Raw genomic sequence first — 26,930 nt, 5'->3', positions numbered from 1 at the left:
TCCATTCACAACACAGTTGACATTTTCAATGATTCTACCTATATTCATTGTCTTCGTCTTTTTATTGCTGACCTTCATACCATGTCTACTACAACAGCTATTCAATTTAGTCAGAGAATCTTGCAGACTTGTAGCGGATTTATTTAGAAGTATAACATCATCTGCATAAAACAAAGGGCTGACATTAACATCTCCAATTTTGATATCATGTTTAATACCACTTTCCTTCATAATGTGATCCATATAGATAATGAATAACAGAGGGGATAATGTACATCCTTGTCTCACACCAGATTTAACATTAAACCATCTTCCTGTACTTCCTTCAATTCTAACTGCTGACTTACAACTCAAATAAAGATTAAGTATTGCTTGATATAATGCCCCATTGACACCATATAACTGCAGCGTATTGAATAGCTTCTCTCTTGGCACCTTGTCATATGAATTTTCCAAATCGACGAAACTTAAATACAGATCTTTGTTATATTTCCATGCTTTCTCGACTATTTGTCGTAAAGTGAAGATCTGATCCTGACAGCCTCTATTTGGCCTGAATCCAGCTTGTTCTTCACCAAGCTATTCTTCCACAATTCTTCTCAACTGTTTCTCAAATATACTTGCATAGATCTTGCCAGGATCATTCAGTAGGGAAATACCTCTAATTCTCACATTCAGTTTTATTTCCATTTTTATATATGGGTACTATGAGAGCTCTACTCCAATCATCGGGAATTTGTCCCTCTGTCTAGGCGTTCTGAACTATGCAGTGCAGCCACTGTAAGACTTTTATACCACCATACTTCAGTATTTCTGGTCGAATATCATCTATTCCTGCTGCCTTTCCACATTTCAAGCCTTTGATGACTTTTTCTACTTCAAGTATGGATATGTATTCCTGACTGCATGCCTGGTCAGTGTTTTTTTATCACTGTGCTGTCATCACTGCTTGTTTCATTTAGCAGTTTTTCAAAGTAATTACTCCATACTTCAAGGATGTCTTTTTCTCCTGTTTTCATGTCACCTTTATCATCTCTAACTCCTTTTACAGCACTCTTTCCTCCATTCCTAAGCTTCTTCAACAACCTCCAGAATATTTTGCCACCTTCTTGATATTTATTTTCTATATTCTTGCCAAAGTCCTCCCATGACTTTTGTTTAGCTAGTTTTACACACTGTTTAGCTTTCTTACATTTGTCTCTGTATTCTGTAAGAGTAAAAGCTGACTTATTTGCCAGGAACTTTTGATATGCTTTCTTCTTTTCCTTCACTGCCTCTTTAACTTCCTGTGTCCACCAGGGAGTTCTGATTTTTTTATCCTTGCACACAACCTCACCACATGCCTCTCTGGCAGAATCAATGTTTTCTTCAGAGTTTGCCACTGAATCTCTAAGGTTTGATTCCTGTTCTCAAACTCTTTCATTTTCTTTTCAATAATCTTTCTGTATTTTAGTCTACAGTTCACATCTGAGAGCTGTTCAACTTTTATTTGCTTTAAAACTTTCTTGCATGTTATTCTTTTCAATATGAAATTCAATTTTATTCTGCTCAAGACTAAACAGTGATCACTTCCAATTTCAAATCCTCTGTACACTCTGGTGTCCTGCACCAGGGAGAAAACAATAACATAGTCAATGAGACTTTTCGTATTCCTAGCCTCTTCTCTCCATGTGAATTTGTGCACATTTTTATGTTGGAACATGGTGTTAGTAATAACCAGTCCATGTCCTGAGCAGAAATCCAACAGATATTTGCCATTATTATTAGCTTTGCTCTTTTCTCCAAATTTTCCCAAAATATTTTTGTATGTCTCACAATCATTTCCTACTCTGCTATTTAGATTCCCAACAAGGACCAACTTTTCCTTTTTCATTGTGTCAGTTGCTTTTTCTAGAGCGTCAAAAAATTCCTCCACTTCTACCTTAGTAGAACCTTCTGTGGGACCATAGGCACAAATAAGTCTCATTGTCCAGTTCCCCATTCTCATATTTGCCCACATTATTCTACTTGAAACTGACTGCCATTCAAGAAGATTAGCCTCGTATTTTGTGTTGAATACTATGGCTACTCTTTCTTTTCCTTGATTGTCATTGCCTGAATATAACATTTTGTATTTATTGCTCAGAAAGCTCTCACCAGTTTTGGTCTTTTTTGTTTCAGTTACCCCTATTATGTTGATCTGGTACTTATCTAATTCCTCAGCTAGCTCCATTTATTTGCCATTCAGGCTTCTTATGTTGATAGTACCGATCTTTAACTCTGGTGATGTTGAGTTGGGGTTTGGGGTTTAACCAAATATTTCGGTCTGGAAATGGAAGACCATCCTCAGTGGTATTACAAGAACAGTTTAAAAAATACAAGCTAGAATACTAACAATAGATCGTTAAAATTAGAACACGCCGCGTGATGTTACATCACTAAGTATGAAACGGAATAGTTTAAAGTAGAAACATGATTGAATTTGTTATTAAAAAAAAAAAAAAATTTAATGAGTAATCTTGATTAGACTTTCCCAGATTTTTGATATAGATATACAGTCATTACGTTTCAGGTTGGGGCAATGGAGCAAGGCCTCCATCTCTACTTTATCTCTTCCTGGAGTTTATCAAATTCCGTGCAACTGTGATCTCTTATTTTGGACAAACTGGACGTTCTCTTGAAAAAAGAATCCAAGAACATTAATCATCCATTCTTCACAAACCTGAAAAGTCTGGATTGGCTCAAAAGGGGATTGAAACTGACCACAGCATCCTTTGGTCCAGGACTCGCCTCTTACATAGATCCCATCATAGGTTCGAACGTTTGTTCAAGGAAAGCGTGGAGGCCTTGCTCCATCGCCCCAACCTGAATCGTAATGACTGTACATCTATATCAAAAATCTGGGAAAGTCTAATCAAGAATACTCATTAAATTTTTTTTTTTTTAATAGCAAATTCAATCATGTTTCTACTTCAAAATATTCCGTTTCATACTTAGTGATATAACATCAAGCGGCGTGTTCTAATTTTAACAATCTATTGTTAGTATTCTAGATTGTATTTTTTAAACTGTTCTTGTAATACCACTGACGATGGTCTGCTATTTCCAGACCGAAATATTTGGTTAAATAAATATCTTTCTTGTGATTACATCATTCAGTCTTATGTCGCAAGTATCCTTGAAACAACAAATTCAATAATGTTTGTGTATTTTATTCTACAGTTCACATATGAGAACTGCTCAAGTTTTATTCGCTTAAAAATTTTCTTATATGTTCTTTTTTTTCAATATGAAATTCAATTGTATCCTGCTCAAGACTAAATAGTGATCATTTCCAATTTCAAATTCTCTGTACACACTATTGTCCTGCACCAGGGAGAAAACATCACTATCAACAATTACATAGTCAATGAGACTTTTCTTATTTCTTGCATCTTCTCTCCATGTGAATATATGCACATTTTTATGTTGGAACATGGTGTTAGTAATAACCAGCCCATGTCATGAGCAGACATTCAACAGGTATTTGCCATTATTATTAGCTTCGCTCTTTTCTCCAAATTTTCCCAAAATATTTTTGTATATCTGACAATCATTTCCTACTCTGCTATTTAGATCCCCAATGAGGACTAACTTTTCCTTTTTCATTGTGTCAGCTGCTTTCTCTAAAGCATCAAAAAATTCCTTCACTTCTAGCTTAGTAGAACTTTCTGTGGGACCATAGAAACAAATAAGTCTCATTTTCCAGTTCCCCATTCTGATATTTACCCACATGACTACTTGAAATTGCCTGCCAATCAAGAAGATAAGACTTGTATTTAGTGTTGAATACTATGGCTGCTCCTTTTCCTTGATTGTCATTGTCTGAATATAACATTTTGTATTTATTGCTCAGAAAGATCTCACCAGTTTTGGCCTTTTTTGTTTCAGTCAATCCTATTATACTGATCTGGTACTTATCCAGCTAACTCCATTTCTTTGCCATTCAAGCTTCTTATGCACTAATCTTGAACTCTGGTGATGGTGAGTTGGGGTGGGTTTTAGGATTTGTTCCAGTAGCTGATTTTTTGCTGTTTGCCCTGGTTCCCTGGCAAAAACAATGAGGGCCTTGTTTAACCGGGCAATGCCACCACCGGCATGAAATTCTGTCATTTTGTACCATCATTTAATATTGTGGTTTAAGCCAATAAGAATACAATTTGGTCAGCTAAATTCCAAATTGCCAGCCCATCCTCATTCGTTCAGTATCCAGGTAGATACTTAACAGGGTGCACAACGAGAAAGGCGAGAATTGGACATTAGGTCAGAAGCCCTGGTCGGTTCTCTGCATTCCTTTAAAGGCTATGTGAAGGTCTCCTCTCAGTTATACAGCTTTGACCTTAAGCACGCCTTATTTTACATCATAGAAGAAAAATATCAAGAAGAAGAACAAAATATTCTGGAAGCTATTGAAAAAGCTTAGAAAAAATGATGTAAAGAGTACTGTAAAAGGAATCTAAGACGATAAAGATGACATGAGAACTGAAGATTAGGATATCCTGGATGTCTGGAGTAAGTACTCTAAAAGACTTGTGTGAACAAGAAGTGACAGAACTGTAGTAGAAAACTTTCAAGAGAAATGTAAACTAGAGTATATAACAATATTTGTGATAGAAAAAGCCATTGAACTTGAAATGTGGGAAGGCAGTTGGAGTAGATGATATTTAACCAGAAATGCTCAAATATGGAGGTATAAAAGTTTGCCATATCTATACTGCTTAATTCAGAGAGTCTAGTCAAAGGTTGAATTCAGAATTAGAGTGGAGCTATCATGTATAAAAAATGGAATAAAGCTGAATGCGAGAATTACAGAGGAATTACTCTACTAAGTGTTCCAGATAAGATCTATGCAAGAATACTTGAAAATAGGTTGAGAAAAATTATGGAAGAGTAACAATCTAGATTCAGGCCAAACAGAGGTTCAGATTTTCATGTTATGACAAATAGTTGAGAAATCATGGGAATATGACAAGGTTATGTATAAGAGTTTTGTAGATCTGGAAAAGAAATATGGCAAGATGCTCAGAGAAAAACTATTCAAAAACACTACAGATAGGGTAAATGGAACATTATACAGGGCATTACACAATCCTCATGTAAATGCATGAAGAATGTGTTTTTATGATTTAGTAATTCTGTGGGTAGTTTTCGATATTGAGACCACATTATGTAAATAAAGAGTTTAATAAAAATAAGCAATTAAAACAAACAAGTTTTGAAAGTCATAAGACTTACATCATCGGGGGTACTAGTACAGAAGTTTTACACAGCAAAAGCTTATTAATAATTAATTACACATATTAGATGTCTCGATAACTTCACTTTATCACTTTGTATTCTGGTTTATCAATTACATATAATTGATAAACCAGAATACAAAATGGTAAATTCATTACTGTATGTGTGTTGGAACACTGCTATCAAGTTCTGTGGTATCACAAATGTTATATCCTAGGTCCATGGCACTTAAATTTTGATGAAAGCAGACCATACTTGATGTAAAAATTTAGCCTCGATTTTTATTGTAGGGATCCTAATTATTTGCAAGGCTTCAAATTTTCTTGTAAAATAGTTACGATCAATATAGGACATTTTTTTGTTGCCAAAGTACTTGATAGCTTGTAGTAGTTGTTGAAATGCCAGGCCTGATGAATGTTGTCTCCTTTTTTCGACGTCTTTTACATGCTCAGACATGCGGATCTCTCCCAACCATCCTGTCTAGCCTACATAACAATTGCATAAACGATTGCATAAAATTTAAATAAGGGAGTTGCAGGAGATGTATTAAGAATTTTTCTGATCATCTTGGGTTCATAACCATTGAGTGCAAGGTTCTGTTTCAGGTAGTGCAGTTCTTCATTCCTATTAATTGACGTGCTTGATATATTGCATGCCCTGTCTCGTAAAGTTTTAATTATGCCTATCTTTTGTAATGGATGGTGGTGTGAAGCGGCATTTAAAAATCTTCCCATTGTGGTAGGTTTTCTATATATGAAAATATCGGGAACAAAAAGGACTTGCCATGAGTTCCCTCTTTCTCCAGCCTTAGCCAACCTGTTTATGGAAAATTTTGAAACTAATACATTAAAAAAAAACTATCAAAAAAAAAAAAAAATTGGCTACATTACATTGACAATATTTTCATTATTTGGCCAGGAACAGATGAGTTAATTACTTACAAAGATTATCTGAACTTGTCTATCAATATAAAATTCACTCTTGAACTAGAACAGCACAAAAAACTGCTATTGATTGATATTCTTGACAAAGAGGAAAAGGTTACCTTTTGCATATACAGAAAACCTACCATGACGGGAAGATTTTAAATGCCGATTCACACAACCATCCATTACAAATGATAGTATTATTGAGTGACCAATGAAAATGGCTCAGTTTTGATTCTTTGGCACATTTCTTTTCAATGTGATATTTTTATCCTGCTCAAAATCACATGTGATAGTCTTGTTTCAAATCCCTTGTACATTCTGGTATTCTGAACCAGTGTAAAGAATTATTATCAACAGATATCCATGAATTTATATGGATAGAATACACAAATAGTTCTTGTGTTCTCTTCATGTAAATTTATGGTGTTAGTAATGACCAATCAGTGTCCTAAACAAAACAAGTACTTACAATTAGTCATTAGCTTTACACTTTCCTCAAAATTTTCCCAAGACATTTGTTTTAACCCTCCTCTTCTATTTATACCTAAATACAGTCATACCCCGACTTACGCAAATCCAGAGTTACGCGATTTCTTATGTACGTATTCCCGTCCTGCTTCACGCCTCACCAGGCGCCGGCTGCATTCACCAGTATCGCACATGCTGTGAACAAGCACTGACGTGTTTCGCGCAGTCTCCATTCATACACGATTTTTATAGTCAACAAACCTTGCGATTGTTTAATGTTATGTTCTTGATAAAAATTTTATCACATAAAAAATAATAATGTCGTCCAAAAGAAGCAAATCCGATTCTTCTACTGCTAGCAAGAAAAGAAAAACATTGACTTTGGAAACAAAACTCAACATTATTAAGGATTTTGAAGGCAGAATGAAAATTTGTGAGCTAGCAAAGAAGTTCGATCTACAGGAATCCATAGTAAGAACAATCATAAAAGAAAGGTTTACAGATTTTGGAGGACATAGATTCTAACGAGGAACGAATTGTAGCCAAAAGGCAAGGAATAAAAAAAATCATTAGCTTGCTATGAAGAAATTTTGTGCGACAAGAAAAAGACATTATGTCATCCGACGAATCTATTAGATTTTATGAAACCATCGACATCGAAATAACTTTCTTTTTTTATGTACGAAAAACTACAATTATGATCATATTTCTTAAAAAATATAGGTGTTTTTGTAAACCTTTGGTTCCAATTGTATGTTTGTATATATAAATTACATGCAAAATTATACCCTGAGTTATGCGAATTCGACTTAGGCGCTTTTTGTTGGTCCCACCTACCGCGTAACTTCGGGGTTTTACTGTATATCCATTCAGGAGTACATTTATACATTATAAGAAAGCTTTGACAAAGTCTTGAGGAACAAACTATGGATCATACTCAAAAAGTTAAATATTCCAAATCAGCTACTTGCAGCAATAACATGTATAAAAACAACAAACAATTGTAAGAATCAGTGAAAAAGTTGTAAAACAGAAATCAATAAACAGGAGTCAATCAAGTTTGCCTAATGTCACCACCACTCTTATTTAATATCTATATAGATGAAATAGCAAAGCAATGGAAGAAAATATAAAACCAGCATTTAAAATGGATCATAGAATTATACTTCATACCTTTTGTTTGCAGATGACCAAATAATCATAGTAAGAAGTGAATCCAAACTATAAATATTAATATATTCATAAACATAATTACCAAAAAATTTGAAATGCAAATATCAAACAGAACAAACATGGCTTTTAATGAATCATCTCTAGTCAGAAATAAAATCATGATTAAAATAAAATTTTAGAACAAATTAATTGCTTCAAATACGATGCAGCATATCATATACACAAGAAGCTGACAGTGATATCAAAATTTCAAACTTCCTAAAGATAACAGAGATGACCAATAATATTTTCAAACCTAACCAAGTTCAATAGCATACAAGAATAAGAATTTATAAAGTTTCGACAAGAAGACCTTCTCTACTGTACAGAAGCAAATGATGAACCATAAAAACTGCAGAAGAAAAAAAGTAGAGAAATAAAATTCCTATGAGTTACAAAACATACTGAAACTACAAAATGGACAGTCCAAGACTACTCAAAAAGGTACTTTGATACTTTGGATGATGCAGAAGTCGAGGATAACCAAGGAAAAGAGGAAGTAAGACTGGAACAAGCCAATGGGCCTAAATCCCTGAAAGGATAATGGTGATGTACATTATTAAGGAAAGTATTCTAATAAATTATGGACACAACTATCATGAAAGAGTAATAATTTCAATTTAATATAGACTAAAATAATCACCTGACATTTCAACCCACAGTATGTATACTCCATGTATATATGCGTGTATATAATTTAGCATACTCTGGGTATTGTAATACAGCTCGTCTCTTTGGGGACAAGCTATGTTACAATACACACAGTATGCTAAAGACACTAATTTGGTCATCCATAGCACTACTGGTTTGACCTCTGGTGGGAATCATTGTTAGAATTCGGTTATTTGTTTGGCTAAAAATTACTAACAGATAAATTAACAAGAGTTAGGCTAGAGGTTACTGACTGATAAATTAGAACAAAATCAGTATTGACAAGTATTGTCAGTATTGGCCAGTATGTGAAATAAGTGCTGAAATTATTGCTTTGAGTCCAAGTTCTCCATCTAATCCTTGCTAAAGCAAGGATTAGATGGAGAACTTGAGAAACAGAAGTAATGTGGGCTGAATGTGTGCCATCAATATTCTTTGGATTTTTAGGCCACCAGTATTGTTTAGATTAGAATGTGTGATCAAAATTTCATAGGCTTCCTTAAATTCATTCATACCAAATTTTGTTTTGATGTAAGGAACAAGTACCTTTCCAATCAATTTGGTGTAAGGTGTTAAGAGCATGATCAAAAAGCCTGATTTACCATTTTATTAATTTGATGTCATTTTTTTGTTTATACAGATTGGAATCGTGCATCCAGTTTCACCAATATAAGATGAGTTACAGGTGCAGTATCCTTGGAGGAGTTGAATGTTTTTTATTTTAATTAATTTTATTTATAGTAGGTGTTTTCCAGCAGAGGTCATGCCAGTAATGTTAGCTGGTTGACCTAATTTTCTTGACTTTAGCATACTATGTGTACTATAGCATAAGCCTGTTTCTTTGTGTGCGCGCATGCACATGCTCCATATAACTTGATATGAAGGTCAAAAAGTCAGGTGATTTTGGTTTATATTTATGTTAGTTTATATTATAAAGCTTCCACATGGAAGCAAGACATGGACAATGAAGAAAATAGATTACCAAAGGATAACATCAGCAGAAATGAAATTTCTAAGACCAGCAGGCTATACTAGATAAGAAAAGGAATGCAGACATTTTAAAAGAACTTCAACAATAACCAGTTTTACAAACTATAGAAAATTACAGAATGGATCCAACACGTAAATAAATGTCACCAGAAAGATTCCCAAAAAGAATTATAAAAAAAAAAAGAACTAAATTATACCAAAAGGAAAAAGTAGAGGAAGACCCCTAAAAATGGTGGTGTGAGACTGGAACAGGCCAGTAGGCCTAATACAGTGGAAGGAAGAAGACGATAAAGCTTATTTACTTTAGTGTCAGTACCACCATTCTCTGTTGCAAAAAATGAGGTAAGAAAATTAGAAATTTAAAAAAAAAGCTGAAAACAGGAAGGGAAACACTACTTTCTCAATGACCTATAGAACAGGTTTGTTATTTAGGCACAGGTCTCTTTCAAAACCAGTTATTTGTTTTGAAAGAGACATGTGATTCAAGTCCACAGAGAATATTATTTGATCAACTAATTCTTGAATGACCAGCCTAGCCTTACTCATTTAGTGTTAAGGTGAATACATACTAATTATGGAATGCACTATGAAATGGTGAGGGTTGAACAATGAGTGAGAATTCTGCCTTGGTCAGTTCTTCGCAATTCTTTAGAATTGCATGTGGAAGTTGCCTACCACTTATCTAGCTTTGATTATTAAGTAACCCTATTTAGTGAACCAACAATTTTTAGTCAAGACAGTAATAAATATGATTGTTATGACAAACTATTTGAATAAATTTAAATAAACAAGAGAAATTAGTCATCACTGTTGAAATTAATTTTAACATATGATTCAGAGAGATGAGTTAGAAATGAGTTATTTTAATTTGATGAGAGTGAAAGATAGTACTAGTAGAAAGACCATATTAAAAATAAAGATATTAAAAAAATAACATTTAAATTCAAAAATGTGTAAGCAGAGATAATAAGATTAGCAAAACTATCTGAAGTAAATCTAGCAAGACAAAAGATCCAAACAAAGATTAAGAGAAATGGGGTGGTGCAGCTAAGCAGTACTTTAGAAAATAAAGTAAAACGCTAATTAAATCTGAGAAGATAATTGACCTATAGCATGCAATACACCCCTAAAGAGTACACCAGAAAATGAGCGAATTTAAAGACTACAAATATCTACAACCACATTAAGATTCAAACAATTTACAATTTAGAGATGAAAAAGCAGAAGTGCTATCTTGTCTGAATCAACTAATCTAAAATGATCTAAAATGCAGATCAAGTGTTGAACTGCATTTTAGTTCAGTTCAACACTTGGTCACAGACAATAAAAAGTACAAACAAAACTTTTTTTTTTAAATTGAAAAATGAAGTAATTAGTTTTCATAGAAATGAAAAGACAACACTACGAGTATTAAATAATGGAATGAAAAACATGACAGAACACATTTGTTGCCCTAATATATAAAATGCAGCTTACAGTATGAAACACAGCAACGTAACACATCATCTTCAATCATTTTGAAATTAAAGATTAACCTTATGACTATGAGATAAAAGGCGAGGTCTTGTTCAGCAGGATTTTTTTGTTTAAAACCACTGCAATTTAATCAGAAGTTATTTCTGATAATATGATAATAACAAGTGAGCCCTAATAAATTAAATTATTTTAAGTATTATTGTTAAACACTTTTTTAAAATAAATATTAAACTCAAAGGGAAGGAGAAAATGGGAAGAATCTGATATGTGAACTAATGAATCTATTTCACTAGTAGATGAGCGTTTTCATTTAAACAATATTAAAAGTTTATTCACATGAACTGCTTTACCTTTATGACAACAATGGCTTCCTGCACAACATAATTCACTTTTGTTTGAATTAAATCAAGAAGAGTACTGACACATCTTTCAGCAGATTGTTCTACCTTAATGGCACACCGTCCAATAGCACGTACAGCCTTTCTCACGAAGTCTACATCAACTTCAGTGGCATATCTGCATTAAAGATAAATTAGAGTGCATTACCAAAAAGTGAATTTAAGATATTTCCAAGTCATAGTCCTCTTTCACCATAGCAAATATGTGGTAACCAAAGGAATAGTTTGTATAATGAAAACTTTGATTATAGTTGCTTTTAAAAAGGGGAAGAACAAGTTTGCTATAGCGAAAGCTGATTGTATTTAGTTTTGTACATTTATATAAATAACATTTTTCTCATTAAAATGAGAGATATCTGCAACATTCAGCTAAATCAAACAAGAAATAAAACAGAATGCAAAATGGCACAAAGCAGTTGCTTCTGTTTATATAATAAAAAATTAGCAACCCCCTCCCAACCACCATCGCCAATGATAAAGTCACAACTCAATAAGCAACAGAATAAAAAAAAATGAGTAAGTTGCATCTATTGACTGAACTACAAGCTTGGTTATTACATTTATTTACACAATTCCTTATTATGTAAAGTATTTTAGTAAGGTTTTCTCACTGGACTGCACAATATATTATTTGACTACCTCTGGAGTTTCAAGCCTCACCTGTTGTCACTTTACTAAAAAAAGATCATAATTAACAAAACTCTAACCAGTGAAGGCAAAAAAATTACAGCATACAAACAGTTCTGAGAGATAAGCAAGCAGGAAACAGAGCCACCTAACATGTTGAAAATTTTGATTAGGAAAACATCCCCATTCAAATATACTGACAAGTTGAAATTAAATTCTCGCTTTTGGAACAATTTGGAGATACTTAATAAAATCCTTAGTAAAACTGGTAACTATTTTTACTTACCTGATTTCTTATTTTTAAAAATAATTCAATATTTAACAATCGATTCATCATACAATTTAAATGATAAATTAAGGTAAAGTGACTTATTTTACCTTCATAATGTAACATTTTCTCTATAGCACAAATCATTATCACTTTTATTCAGAATTTTGTTGTTATTCTCAAAATTTTCAAGTTTTGATCTTTTCCTATTTGTATTGATGGTTATTAGACCCATGTGATTTGAAATTTAAAAAACGTTTTTTCAGAAACTTATCTGAAAGGAGAAAAATCATAAAGTGGCTTCTGCAGCATCTTATACTACTAGTCTGAATTCAGTGTTGGGAAAGAAGTACTTAATCATTATCAGCAATGCATGATATGTACTTATGCATATAATATGTATATAAAATGCTTATCGCCTTTCAATTTACATTCAATTCTATGTAGAGGAATTTCACATCTTCTCCAGCAAACCATTTCACCCAGAAGGGAAAAAAAAACTACTCATTTCTCTATGAAGATGTAAATGGCTGTATGTTTTCAGAGAGCCATTTCTGATCACAACCAAGTAGCTGGGGCAATGGTAAATTCGACTAATTGATAAAATTCTTACAACTTTCATAAACTCATCAATGAAACACTTAAAAGTACTAACATAAGTAAATACAGATCTCCTGGGTAGTGTTTGTGTCTGAGATGTGATATCAAATGTATTAATTATAGTGCAATACAAAAGTAACTTCTATAACCTGAGCCCTACTCTAAAAACCAAACATCATACTTTTTTCAAGCCACTTCAAAGTTCTAATAAGCAGGATGATGGTTTAATGCTAAGTGACTAAAATCATTTACCATCTAAAGACTCAAGGAACCATTCTACTACAGGATTCAAACCCACAATCTGGTTGGTCAAGACAAAGGGACACTGGCTGTTAGGGTGTTAGATTCTTCTTCTTATTGTGCTATCTTCTATCGAAGGTCAGCGACCATCTTGGCGAACAAACTGCACTCTTGTGCTAATCTGAGCAGTTGTGCACTGCTCTTTCCTGTCCACGTCTTGATGTTGTCAAACCATGATATTCTTTTTCTTCCTCTAGTTCCTTTGCCACCAATTCTTCCTATCAAAATAGTTTGTAGAAGTTGGTATTTGCAGTTTCTCATGATGTGGCCAAGATATGTTTTTCGTTTCTTGATTATTTGTACAAGATGTTTAGCTTTGCCAATGGATTTTAAGACATCTTCATTGGTAATTTTTTCTGTCCATGATATCTTTAGCATTCTTCTGCATAGCCACATCTCAAAGGATTCGATTTTCTTGATGGCTGTCGCCTTCAATGTCTATGTTTCAACTCCATAGAGCAGAATAGACCACACGTAGCATTTCAGCATTCGGCATCTGACTTCCATGTTTAGGTCTTTATTGCAGAATAGTGTTCTCATTTTCATGAAGGACTGCCGTGCAACTTCATTCCTTGTCTTTATATCTATTTCTGGATCCCACCGTTCATTAAGCCAGCAACCAAGATGTTTATATCTTGACACTTGATCAATATTTTTCCCATTGAGTGTCAGTTTCATTGATGAGGCTGGATGTTTGCTGATGATCATGTATTTTGTCTTGTTGATGTTTATATTTATTCCCATTCTTTGGCTTTCTATGTATACTCTGTCAATGAGTTTTTGGAGATCCATAATATTATCTGCAATTAGCACTGTGTCATCTGCATATCGTAGGTTGTTAACAATCTTTCCATTTATTGCGATTCCCTCTGGACATTCTTCCAATGCTTTTTTAAGGATGACCTCTGCATATACGTTGAACAGGAGTGGCGAGAGCACACATCCTTGTATCACTCCTCTTTTGATGTTAATATCACTGGTGGTAATGTTGTCTAATTAAACAGTAGCTGACTGATTCCAATACAGATTTGTTATTAGCCTTATGTCTTGTTCGTCTAGCCTTATTTGTTGAAGGACTTCTATTAAGTTAGTGTGACTTTGTCGAATGCTTTTTCAAAATCTATGAAACACATAAAGACAGATTTCTGTTTTTCTATGCATTTTTGTATCAATATTTGGGTACAGAAAAGGGCCTCTCTAGTACCAAAACCATTCCGAAAGCCGAATTGTGTTTCACTTAGAGTTTCTTCACTTTTTCTATAAATACGATTCTGAATTACTTTCAAAAATATTTTTAATGTTTGGCTCATTAGACTAATAAGTCGGAAGTCACCACAGGAATTCGCTTTGGGTTTCTTTGGGACAGTGATAAATGTAGATTTGAGCCAATCTGATGGAAATTCATCACTTTCATATATTTTATTATATAGTTTTTCAAGAAGTTTGATGTTATCTGGTTCTATTAATTTTAAAAATTCTGTTTGCACACCATCTGGTCCACTGGCTTTTCCTGTTTTACTTGTTCGTATAGCATTCTCTATTTCGCATTTCATGATTGCTGGTCCTTGAATGTTATCTTTTATATTTATAGGCTTCTGTCTAGTATCATTTAAAAGTTCTGTTACATATTTTATCCAAATCTGTGCTTTATTCTCTTCTTCTAGAACTATTTTTCCATTTTCGTCTCTTAGAGACACTATTTGCTTTTTCCTCAGTTTTCCAGAAATTTCATTGATTTTCTTATACAAATTGAAATTATCATGTTTCTTCTGAAGCAGTTCAATTTCAGTACATAAATTTTTCATCCAATTTTCCTTGGCTTCTTTTATTTTTTTCTTGATGATGTTATGTGTTTCTGTATACCTGGCAAGGTCTTTGTTTTTGTACATTCTTCTTGTATCAATAAGAGAAAGAATCTCATCTGTCATCCATTCCTGTTGTTTTATATTATTCACATAACCTACTTCTTCAATACTTGTTATGATGGCATTCTTTAAGCTATTCCAAAGAGATTCCACACTTTTATTTTCTTCTATGTTAATCTGTTGTAATCGCAGGTTAAGCTGTGTCTTGGCACTTTTATTTATGTTCGGGTCTTTCAGTTTTTCTACATCAATTTTCTTTTTCTTCTTTTGTGATTGTTTAGCTGATTTTAATCTAAGACGTACTTCTGCAACTATGGGATTGTGGTCTGATGAGATATCTGCTCCAGGATAAGTCTTTGCACTCTTTATACTACTGTGGAATCTTATTTATCAGTATATAATCAATTTGATTTCTGACAATGTTATGTTGGTTATCTTGAGGCGATTTCCAAGTGTACAGTCTTCTGGGTGGAAGTTTAAACCAGGTATTTGCTATTGTTAGATCTTCTTCCTGACAGAATTGGACTAGGCGATCTCCTCTGTCGTTTCTGGTGCCTAAGCCATGTTCGCTAACAATTTCTCCATCACCCCCTCTCCCCACTTTTGCATTGAAGTCGCCCATCACTATGTTTATATCATGTTTCTTTGTTAGGTTTTTAATCTCTTTTAGGTGTTCATAAAACTCTTCAACATCTTCTTCACTTTTGTCAGATGTGGGTGCATAAGCTTGGATGATATTTATGTTAACGGGGTTTCCCTTAAGTTGTAACAGCATTATCCTTTCAGAAAATGGAATCCAATTTATTACTGATTTATTGATTTCTTCATCTACTATTACAGCTACACCATGTCGATGTTTGTTTTCATCACTCCCAGAGTAATACATTGTCGTATTATCTTGTTGACACTTTCCAGATCCTGGATGCCCAGCCTCTTCATTTCTCTTGTGGCATTTCTTAATTTGCCAGCTTCATACAGAGTTCTGACATTCCAAGTTGCAATTTTAAAAGTGGACACCATTTTGAGCCAGGAGATTCTTCGCACCCCTGTCCCATTTAAGGGACGCCGGGAACTTAGGGCCAATTGTAAGGGTTTGCTCGCCATGGTGATTGTTCTGAAGATAAGGTAGAGCAGTAGTTTCTCCGTTTGCTTTCTGCTCTGCAGTATTACAGACGTACACAATATAATCATATTGCCATCTGCAAATCTCTGATCACAAGCTTTTCCGTCATCATTTGGCTTCAACCATGTGTCAGTACTGACAATGCTGCTTCCCAATGTCAGGGGCAGTGACCCCAGCAGGTGCTTATTTAATGGCGGCACTACTCGCCATGTCACCGAGTTGTCATTGGGCTTTGTGAGGTTTTAAGTGAAACAGAGTTGCCACTTCTGCTCCCCCACGCCCTGATAGCTCAGTCTGTTGGTCCACGGCTGCTTATGCGCCAGATTGCTCTGCTTATATCACAGCTAGCCTCCATATCTGAAGGCTGTTCCCCGGTCCGCCACCTGGGGACGCACCCGGTAGTAGTCAGCTCTGCCCCGGGTAGTTAGATAAGTTATTGTTATTAATGTTTCTTATATCCTATCCTCGTACTTACAGCAAACTCACCACTAATCTTTACTTATTTTTCCTTTCTCTCTCACACATGTACGTAACTCTTTTGTCTCTTATCAAATTAATATATTTCTTAGGATCTCTGCAGTCTTATTGGCCTCTCTATGCTCTAAACGTCAATTTATCACACAATAATCTGATGGAGTTCACCCTATAACTATTAACACATTTATTTCTTTTGCTGTGCCAGCTAATACCTAGGATAGAAAGGATTCTTGCTCAGGGTGACCCCTTCAGAGAGACAATGATAATTTGATCAAGATTAATCTTGTTCCTCTGCTTGCTTATTTCTTTCTCACAGTCGTGGCTCGCTTAACATATTTATACTCATGGGTTTATCCCACTTAGTTCGTTGATGATTTTATGAGCGGTAGTTTTGAATTCATATAACATAAGCAGATCAGGCAAGTACATGAATGAAACAATTTAATGAGCTTTAAAGTGATACATAATAATACAATTCAAGCAGGTTAATATGGTAGCACTCAATTTAGTTCAAAGGCTCTAATTAATTTGTACTAATCACACATACTAAATTGCAAATAGCACTAATTCAATCATAAAGCATAAAATTCATAGGTCATCATCATGCCATTCTGATACACGTGGCCATCAGTTAACACAATAGCACAATTTACACATTAAGTTTAACATAATCAGATATCTACTCAGCTTCGTGGGCTAACAAATCTTAACACTGTTTCGGACCTATGCCTAGTTGTAGGCTACTCTTACAGACCCTTAAGTTCAGTCCAATACAAATGTCCTCACAAGGAATTCGCACTCTTCTATAACTGGAATTAGTATTTCCAAAGTCTACATTACCATGTCGGTCCTTGAATTCTTAAAGCTTGTTCCTGCCTTGTCTGGTCATCAAGGCCTTCAATATAGTCGCTTTAGAGGATATCGTCCGTAGAATCTCCGCAAGAAACCGGGGGGTTGGCAAGGTGACATCGCCTTGATTGGAACGGCATCAATTTTGTTTGTCCGTCACACGACGTCACTCAGCTATCCAGTGCACGGATATAGCTTGGCCCAATATCAACGCTACGACAGACGATCCAAATGCCTTCCGCAATAAGCCAGGAACTTCCCCCGATGACGACGAGCTCGACCGCTCTGAGAGATCAGGAACCAGGAATCCAGGAAAAAAAGATCTGGCATTGTGCCTGCAAGGCATTTTTGTTTAACTCTTTCCTCTTGGCAAATCTCGAACTTCGCAATTCGCGCCAACGCGGTCACGTGTGCTAACGTCGATCACCTTAGCTCCCTCTATTTTTTTTGCATGTGTGTCTGCCTTCCTTTCTTGGAAGACGCTTAGGTTTCCTTTTCCAATACTTCTCTCCCTCCCTTCTTTTCCATAATGCAGGACGGCAAAAGTGACCCTTGAACCCTGACTCATAGGCCTTGCTAATTTAGCACTAGAGACTGGCTTTTTCAAATGGATTTGCCAGCTTACATGGATCTCTATATCTGGTTCATACTTAATACAGATTATATACAAAATATAAAAGCTTATTATACAAATTCATGAAATTCCTAAATTTTAAGCGTTTTGTACTTGTAAACGGCTTACATTTATCCTATTGCCAACGTTCCATATTCTCTGCCTTAGTTGTATTTAAGGTTGTGACCTGAATATTTTATAATAAACATTTCATAGCTTATTCAGGACACAACATTATTATCCTGCTTGCTAGCAACCTGAAGTATTTGCAAAAGTTCTGTTTGATTTCTAGAGCAAGGTTTATGGATTGGTACCAATGAACTATGTCTGCAACATGTATAGGTAGGATTCACATAAAAAATAAAAGGAAATAGCTGGTAAAAAAACTGACATATCACCAGCACATGGTGGGTTTATCACAGAAATTTTAAAATTACACAATAACAAAGCTACTAAAAAAAAAAAAAAAAAACTATGCAGAACAAAGAATACACTATTAGATTTGTGAGGGTCATATGTACTTCCCCTTCCTATTTTTTTTAAACTAAAATTTCCATAATGATTCCTTGCCCGCTTGGTGTCGCACTGATTAGATCGTCGGCTTGTCGAGAGCTCCTGAAAAGATTAGTATTATTTTGTGTTAACATTAGATATTTTACTAGAATTTTAAGTAGTATTGTTTGCTTTTTGTTTCTTGGTGTGTCTGTACAATTTTTGCGTGTTTTCTGTTATTTTAATTATTATTTTTAAGAAAAGATAGCGCACACATGGCACCGATAAAGAAAAAAATGGCGGCCAGATCGCCATGTTTGTTTAAGAGTTTTGATGTAAACGAATTTATGCAATGTGCTGTCTGTGAGATGTATGCCTTGCGAAGAGCGGTGGGAGTCTGGTTAGAAAGTGATAGTGGAGTTAATATGTGTAAAAAGTGTAAAGAGAATGAGGACTTCAAGCGTGTTTCGTGTGTCGAGAGCGATATCGTGAACGATGGTCAGAATGTAGAAAATGGCGGTGTGCTAGAGAATTGCGTGGTAGTGCCAGATAGGTGTGAGAGCGTCGCCGAAAATGTAATTGAAGGTAGAAACACAGAAAGAATGGATGATTTGATCGATAATGAAAATGGTGAGATAAATGCGAGTAGCGAAATTGCCCGTTTGAATGGTGCCATACACAGAGCTAAAAGACAACTGGAGCGTATGGAAAAATGTGTGTTGAACGTACCGACAAATAACCGGCGGAAGTCTGTGACTGCAAATAATAGAATGTTTGCAAACGTCAATAAAATGAAGGAGCGAGTGCTGTATGGGGATTCGCTATTAAGAGGCGTAATAATTGAGAGTTTAACGAAGTCGTACCAGCCGGGTGCGATCATAAAGGACGTCAGCGAATCTATTCGACTGCAAAAACAGAGGGTGAAAGAGATGATAATCGTGGCAGGAACGAATGATTTGAAACAGGACAAAATGGAAATGATAAAGGATGTGAGGGAGTTGTTTGAGGTAGCAAAAGAGAAGAGTGAGAGAGTTAGGATGGTGAGTATCTTACCGCGGTATGACAGTGAAGTGTTTAGAAGGAGGGCCATAATTGCCAATGACTTTATGCGTGGGTTATGCATGGAGAGTGGTGTGGAATTTGTGGATGTGTGGAATGAGTTCGATGGGCGAAAGGACTTATATAAGATGGATGGATTGCATTTGAATGGAGTTGGTGTACGGAGACTTGAAAGAGTGTTGATGAATGATGTGGAAGTGGATGTACAGACTCAGGGAAACTAGATTTATTAAGAGGGGGGGGGTAGATATGCTGACTTTAGGGGGGCAGTTAAGTGTATGAATGAGTATATTATGCCCGAGCGAGTACGACGGACAACAAATCAGAATGGGATAGTTAGTATAAGGCATCAAAGTAAGGATGGGACAAATGGACTTCTGCGATTCATGTACACTAATGCCAGGAGTATTAGGAACAAGAAGGAAGAGTTTTTGGCCATGGTTGGCACTTCCAGGCCATAGGTTGTCAGTATTAGTGAAACATGGCTGACAGAGATGATAAAGCTAGTGGGATTGAATGCGACGGGTATAGCGTGTTCAGGAGTGACAGGATGAATAAAAAGGGGGGAGGAGTGTTATTGATGATAGCTGATGATCTTCAGCCAAGGAGTATAGAAGTTGAACTGCATGATGGGGAAAAAAGCACATTTGAGGCTGTTTGGTGTGAGATACAATCCAGCAGAACAAAATATACAATTGGGTGCTGCTATAGACCGGGTGATGGAGTGGATGGTGGGGATAGTATGCATAAGCAAATAGAAGAAATGAGTGGAAGGATGGTAATTATTATGGGTGATTTCAATTATGGTAACAGTGACTGGAAAGAGGAGAGGGCACATGGGAGGAAGGAATTGGATTTTATGCAGTTATTAAGGGACAACTATCTACGGCAACATGTATTGGAAAATACCAGGGGGCAGAGAGTGCTGGACCTAGTAATTGCAACCGAGAATGTGGCTGTAATGAACATGACCATGTTGCCACCAATTGGTGAGAGTGACCATAAAGTCATGACTTGGGAGGTGGCTAAAGGAGTCGAAATTACAATTAAGACAGGGTACATGTGGAATTACCGGGCTGGTAAGTATGACAAGCTTAGGTGTGTGCTTGGCTCAATGCCATGGCATGTAAAACTGCAAGGGCTGGATGTTGATAGTGCATGGGAGGTGGTTAAGAACTGTTTGCAGGAGGCAATGGTTGACTATATACCAAGAGTCCGAATAATAAATCAATTAGGGGTTAAATGGATGAATAACACTATTAAGCTTGAGCTGCAAAAAAAGAAACAATTGTGGAGGAAATTTAAGGAGAAGGGTGACCATCAGGCGCAGGAACAGTATAAAGTTCAGGCCAGGATGGTAACAAGGGTGGTAAGAAAAGCAAAAGCAGATTACGAAAGGAAATTGGCCACGCAGGCTAAAGAGAATCCCAAACAGTTTTTTCAATATGTTGCAAGTAAAAGGAAAAATGCTCATGGTAGAATGATCTTAAAAAATGCTGAGGGTAGGGTGGTAACCGAATCAGTCGATATTGTGGAATTACTGAGCGAGCACTTTGCAAGAGTATATCATCCAGGTGGTAACTTTGCAGGAATGGAAGAACCAACAGCTTATACTGGAATTGTGATGAATGAAGTAGAGGTAACTAGTCTATTACAGAACCTCAATGTCAATACATCTGTGGGATTGGATGGTATACCAGCTCGTGTCGTACGTGAAGCGGCCAAAGAATTGTCAGTGCCCTTGATCATTTTGTTTAATTTGAGCCTCAGGACTGGGTCAGTCCCAAGGGGGTGGAAAGAGGGGAAAATAGTTCCACTGCACAAAGGTGGTTCCAAGGCTGCTGTTGAAAATTACCGGCCAATCAGCATAACAGGAATCATTATCAAGGTCTTAGAGAAAATAGTCAAGAGGAAAATACAAGACTGGATAGAAGAAAATGGGATACTGTATCGGGGACAGCATGGTTTTGTGAAGGGTAGGTCATGCCTCAGTAACTTGCTCACGTATTATAACACAGTGACGGCTGAACTGGATAAGGGTAATAGGTTTACGGTGATTCTACTGGACCTTGCCAAGGCCTTTGACAGGATACCACATGGAATTCTAATCAGTAAATTGGGGCATATGGGGATGGACATAGGGCTGGTGAGATGGATAGGAGGGTGGTTGACGGAGAGATATCAGAGAGCGGTTTACTCAGGAGTAGAGTCCACAAGACGGCCTGTGACTAGTAGTGTGCCACAAGGATCTGTTCTTGGACCACTGCTGTTTAATTTGTTCATAAATGATATAGGAAAGGATCTGAGAGGAACAGTTCATTTGTTTGCGGATGATGCGAAGTTGGGTAGGGCAATAGTGAATGCAGATGACGTCAAAATTTTGCAGGATGATTTGGATAGATTGGAGGTCTGGGCTAAGGAGAATGGATGTCAGTTTAATGTGGCAAAATGTAAGGTTATGCATTCTGGGGTGAAAAGATTGGCGGCAGTTTACTGCATTGGTGGAACCGTGCTCCAGGAAATTGATGAGGCACGAGATTTAGGAGTGTTGGTAGATAAGGAATTGAAATTTAGGGGACACATTGCAAAAGTGGCCAAATCAGCTCATCAAATCACTTGGTTGCTGAAGAATACGTTGACAAGCAGAGACAAGCAGGTTATTGTTCCTCTGTATCGAGCCTTGATAAAACCCCATCTAGACTACTGTGCTCAGATTTGGTCACCTAGGTTTCTTCTTGATGGGGAGGAGGTGGAGAGGATCCAGAGGCGAGTGACCAAGATGATAGCAGGTCTGTGGAATGAACCGTATGAGAACAGGGTGAGGATTTGTGGGTTGCAAAAATTGGTTGATAGGCGGAGGAGGGGAGATATGATTGAGACATTCAAATTACTGAAGGGTTTCTATAAAATTAATTCAGAAGATATTTTTGAGAACAGGGCTGGTTGTGAGAGGACTAGGGGACATCCATGGAAACTGGGCAAAAGTGTGGTTAGTAAAGGTGTTAGAGCTGGGTTCTTTACTTTTAGAGTAGTGAATGAGTGGAATGCGCTCCCTGAGTCTGTGGTGGATGCTGTGACAGTGAATGAGTTTAAGGCAAGGTATGATAGATACTGTATGAATGTCAAATAGTTGTGATGAATATGATTTGGGGCCTCCCTCGATGAGTCTAATGACTCCCTGGAGTTGCCCGTAATAATAGTAATAGTAATTATTCTCTCTTTCACACACACAGGGGAAACCTCTCCTTTATTTCCTCCACAGAATCAAACCCCTTCTTTTCCCCTTACTATCAGTAACCACATTACCTTTATATAAATTTTCCATCTTTGTTTCCTAATATACATCCTATGATAATATGACAATAATATGATAACCAATATACATTTTTTTTACAATTTTTTTTTTTTTCCCCCTTAACAATCAACAGAACTTGAACTGTACGAGCCCAGAAGAAAATTGCAGTATAACAATCTGAACTGTACAAATCCAGAAGAATCAGTACAGGAGGACTTTAGCATAGTTGATTATAGTTTTTTTATTTATTAATTAATTATTTATTTTTAATTTTTTTTTATCACTAGAGGTCAGGCTAAAAAAAAAAGATTAATTAACAGTGTAGATTTAGTTTATCTTAGAGAGTGCAAGAACATGTAGCTTGGTTTCCTATACACATGTATCCTTCTGTGATGACCTCAATACAGGGGTCGAAACGTCAAGTATTATTTTATTAATAATAAGTTCTTGTAGAAAGGCTTATACGTTGGCAACACATGACTATTAAATTATTTAAGGAATTCACAACATATGCTGGAATATTAATTAAAAGAAACTTTAATAAATACTTCCTATATTTCAGCAAAGTCACATTGCCATCTTCATGGAACATACAAACATGACACGTGCACGCAGACACTACAAAAAGCAAACGAGGCAGAAGATAAGAAACTATTGTTGTTCCTAAAGTCCTAATTGTGCCCTCCTTAGTGGGCTATATTGGGTTGTCTTGGCTGCTGGGCTGATGTTCTCATGGTGTAAGTCTCCCAAATTTGGGGCAGTCTCATGCACCCAAATTTGTTGAGGTTCGGAATGTTTTTTTAGAGCCGAGGCAGATTCTATGAATAATCTTTCGTACTTAAACTTGCTGCGGTGTATTACTTTGGCTTTCTTCCAACATATTCTGTGGCAGGTATCAAGAGCATGGTCTGCAAGACCAGAGTGGCTGTACTGGTGAAACCGGATGTAGTCAGTTTTGATGTCTCCTCCCTATTCACAAATGTCTCACTCAAGGAAACCTTTGAGCTCATCCAAGCCAAATTTCCTCCCAATATCTCAGCCTATTTCATTTGGCAAGGAAAATTCTACAAACAGATAGAGGGGACAGCCATGGGTTCACCACTCTCCTCACCCTTGGCCAACTTCTTTGTTGGCCAAGGGTGGCCATTAACTGACCATTATGTCAGTATGTTGGAGTGAGAGGTTTTCACAATGAACTCATTCTATTTTGTTTGGCAATAGTCTTTATCAAGACTGTTGAAGAGAAAGCCTTAACTTCTGCGCCACAAAAACCCACAGCTTGGCTTCACTATGTGGGTGATGTTCGCTATTTGGCTACATGGCTCAGATACGCTCCACTCCTTTTTAATGCACTTAAACAACCAACAACCCAGAATCCTGTTCACCTTGGAAAAAAGAGGAAAACAACTGCCTCCCTTTCGTAGACACTAATCACGTGACAGCCTGATGGATCCTTGTTTTTCTCTGTTTATAGAAAACCCACCCATACAGGCAGACACATTCACCAGCAATTCCCCCCCCCCTTACAATATGGGATTATTAAAACACTATATAACAGGGCAAAATTAGTCTGTTCAGATGACAATGCCCTAAACCACATCTTTAAAACTTTCTTAGCCAATGGCTACAACCCCCAAAAAATCCAAAAAAATATTAAAACCAGTAAACCACAATTCCCCTCCCCAATAAAGATTACACTAAATCTATCGCCATTCCCTACATCCAAGGCACCTCTGAAAAAATAACCAAAATCCTTAAAAAATATGATTTGACTTCTTGTTACAAACCATATAAAAAATTGGCATCCCTTATCCGCTCTACCAAAGACCAACCGCTTCCCCTAGACCTACCTGGGATAAATACCATGTCCCTTGCAGCTGTAAACTGTCCTACTTTGGTCAAACAAGCAGGACAACAAATATCAGGATTTCAGAACACAAAGACTACATCCGGTTTCACCAGAACAGCCACTCTGGTCTTGCAGACAATGCTCTGGATACCTGCCACAGAATGCATTGGAAGAAAGCCAAAATAATACACCACAGCAAGTTTAAGTACGAAAGATTATTCATAGAATCTGCCTCAGCTCTAAAAAAATGTTCCAAACTTCAACAAATTTGGGAGACTTACATCAGAGAACATCAGCCCAATGGCCAAGACAACCCAATATAGCCTGCTGGGGGGGTACCATTAGGATTTTAAGAACAACAATAGTTTCTTATCTTCTGCCTCATTTGCTTTTTGTAGTGCCTGCATGCACGTGTCATATTTGTATATTCCCACAAAGATGGCAATGTGACATTGCCGAAATACAGGAAGTATTTATTAAAGTTTCTCATCATCAAATTCCTGCAGTTTTAAAGTTTCTTTTAATTAATATTCCAGTATACATTGTGAATTCCTTAAATAATTTAATAGTCATTAATAATAAGTAAAATAATCATTTCAACACGTGTTTTGTGTCCCTAAATTCGAAAATATGAATGACCAATATAGTTTAGTTGTCATTCCTATTTTCCCATCAGTGTTTCCTCTAATCATTCATTTATGAAATATCTAATTTGATCAGTTCTTTCTACTTTTGGTCTTTAAGGCATTACTCACTTCATTAATTCATCTATATCATAGCCCTTCTAATATCTATGTTTGTTAATGTCTTCCATTCTGTTTAAGAGAACATTCCGCAACCTTCAGAAAACTTTGTTCAAGCCACTACTTTTCACCTAGAAAACTAGTAACGCTATAAATGTAGTGTCAGTAGTAGTGCAGGTGAATCTTACACAACTTGGGGATGCTTATATTTGTGATACACCAAAATGCTTGATGCTATCCCAATAAGGGCAATCATGTTAAATGATACCTCTCCTTAAGATTCACTCCAACTTTCTCATGGTTGTAATGCCTTTTCTATGAACTGAATACTTTCAATTTCTTTTATGCCTGTAAAAAAGATCTCAGCTGCAAGCAACCATTCACAGTTCAGTTTCAAAACGAACCACTTTCATTCCTCCACTTGTTTGAAGTATTCTTCACAAAGAACTACAAAACCAGCTTCAAGAAACACAATAAGCTCTTTCTTCTGAACTATTTGTCAACATATTGCACTGATTTTTTTTTTTTTAATATGAATCCTAAACACAAAGAGAAACTATGGTAATATCCAAGGTTGCTAAGGGAGGGATGATTTGTGAGCCTATTATCGAACACAGTACTTTATTTTTTTCAAGCTAATTCAGGGATCTAATAAGCAGTGTCATGGTTCTTCAGACCAGGTAATGAACACTGTCTACCACTTAGAGATTCAAACATGCAAACCACAATGGGGTTGACCTACTTTCTAACCTGTTGGTCAGAGAGTAGTTATGCAATCCAACCAGATTGGCAAATGAGGTATAGGTTTCGCAGCAGCTTATGGTGTGTATATGTATATATTACATACATACAGGCACATGAACACACACACACGTGCATAAAATGTAAATATGTTCTACAAATGAGAGATTGGTGAGCAGTATGTTCATGTTTTGCTAATGGTACAAAGGACAGAATAATTTCAAGCATGATAAAAGAGCACCTGCTAAGCTCCAACTAAAGTACTGCTCAAATCATAAAAACTGGAATCTGAATGACTGGACACCAGCACCTTGCTACAGTCTATTTTCACTGGATGTATGAACTTGAATCTGGCAGCAGTCTGAAAAATGGTATGGCAAGAGATGTAGCATTTGACTAGGACAACAATGGAAATGCAATGGTACAGGAAATGATTCATAGTGTAGAATTGATCTGCTGGATTTCATCTTATGGAACTATGGCCCTCAGCTACAGAAAACTTCCATCCCATCTTCCCTTTCAGGGTTAAGTCAAATAGTCTGTCAATGCCAAATAACTTGGTTTTCCAGAAACCTACTAACTGCTTATGATAGAAATGTTAACTCTGTCTGCATTGTCTGTAAACTGTACACAGTCTTCTGGCCAGTTT

General features: G+C 36.1%; 1 protein-coding gene across 4 annotated transcripts in view; it reads right to left on the bottom strand.

Moving 5' to 3' along the window:
• Positions 1-26,930, bottom strand: part of LOC150095632 (AP-1 complex subunit beta-1-like) — a 246,521-nt gene that overhangs the window by 112,804 nt on the left and 106,787 nt on the right. For all 4 annotated transcript variants that reach the window (XM_090410443.1, XM_090410440.1, XM_090410441.1 and 1 more), the window contains one exon: positions 11,333-11,498. In XM_090410443.1, the coding sequence (XP_090266569.1) occupies positions 11,333-11,498 (166 nt within the window). The remainder of the gene's footprint in view (positions 1-11,332; positions 11,499-26,930) is intronic.

This window comes from Typopeltis vanoorti, chromosome 20 (genome assembly GCF_054136105.1).
Source record: "Typopeltis vanoorti isolate ZY-2024b chromosome 20, IOZ_Tvanoo_1.0, whole genome shotgun sequence".
In the NCBI taxonomy this organism is placed as follows: domain Eukaryota; kingdom Metazoa; phylum Arthropoda; class Arachnida; order Uropygi; family Thelyphonidae; genus Typopeltis; species Typopeltis vanoorti.
Note: the sequence above shows the minus strand (reverse complement) of the source record. Positions and strands in the feature narration are given on the sequence as shown.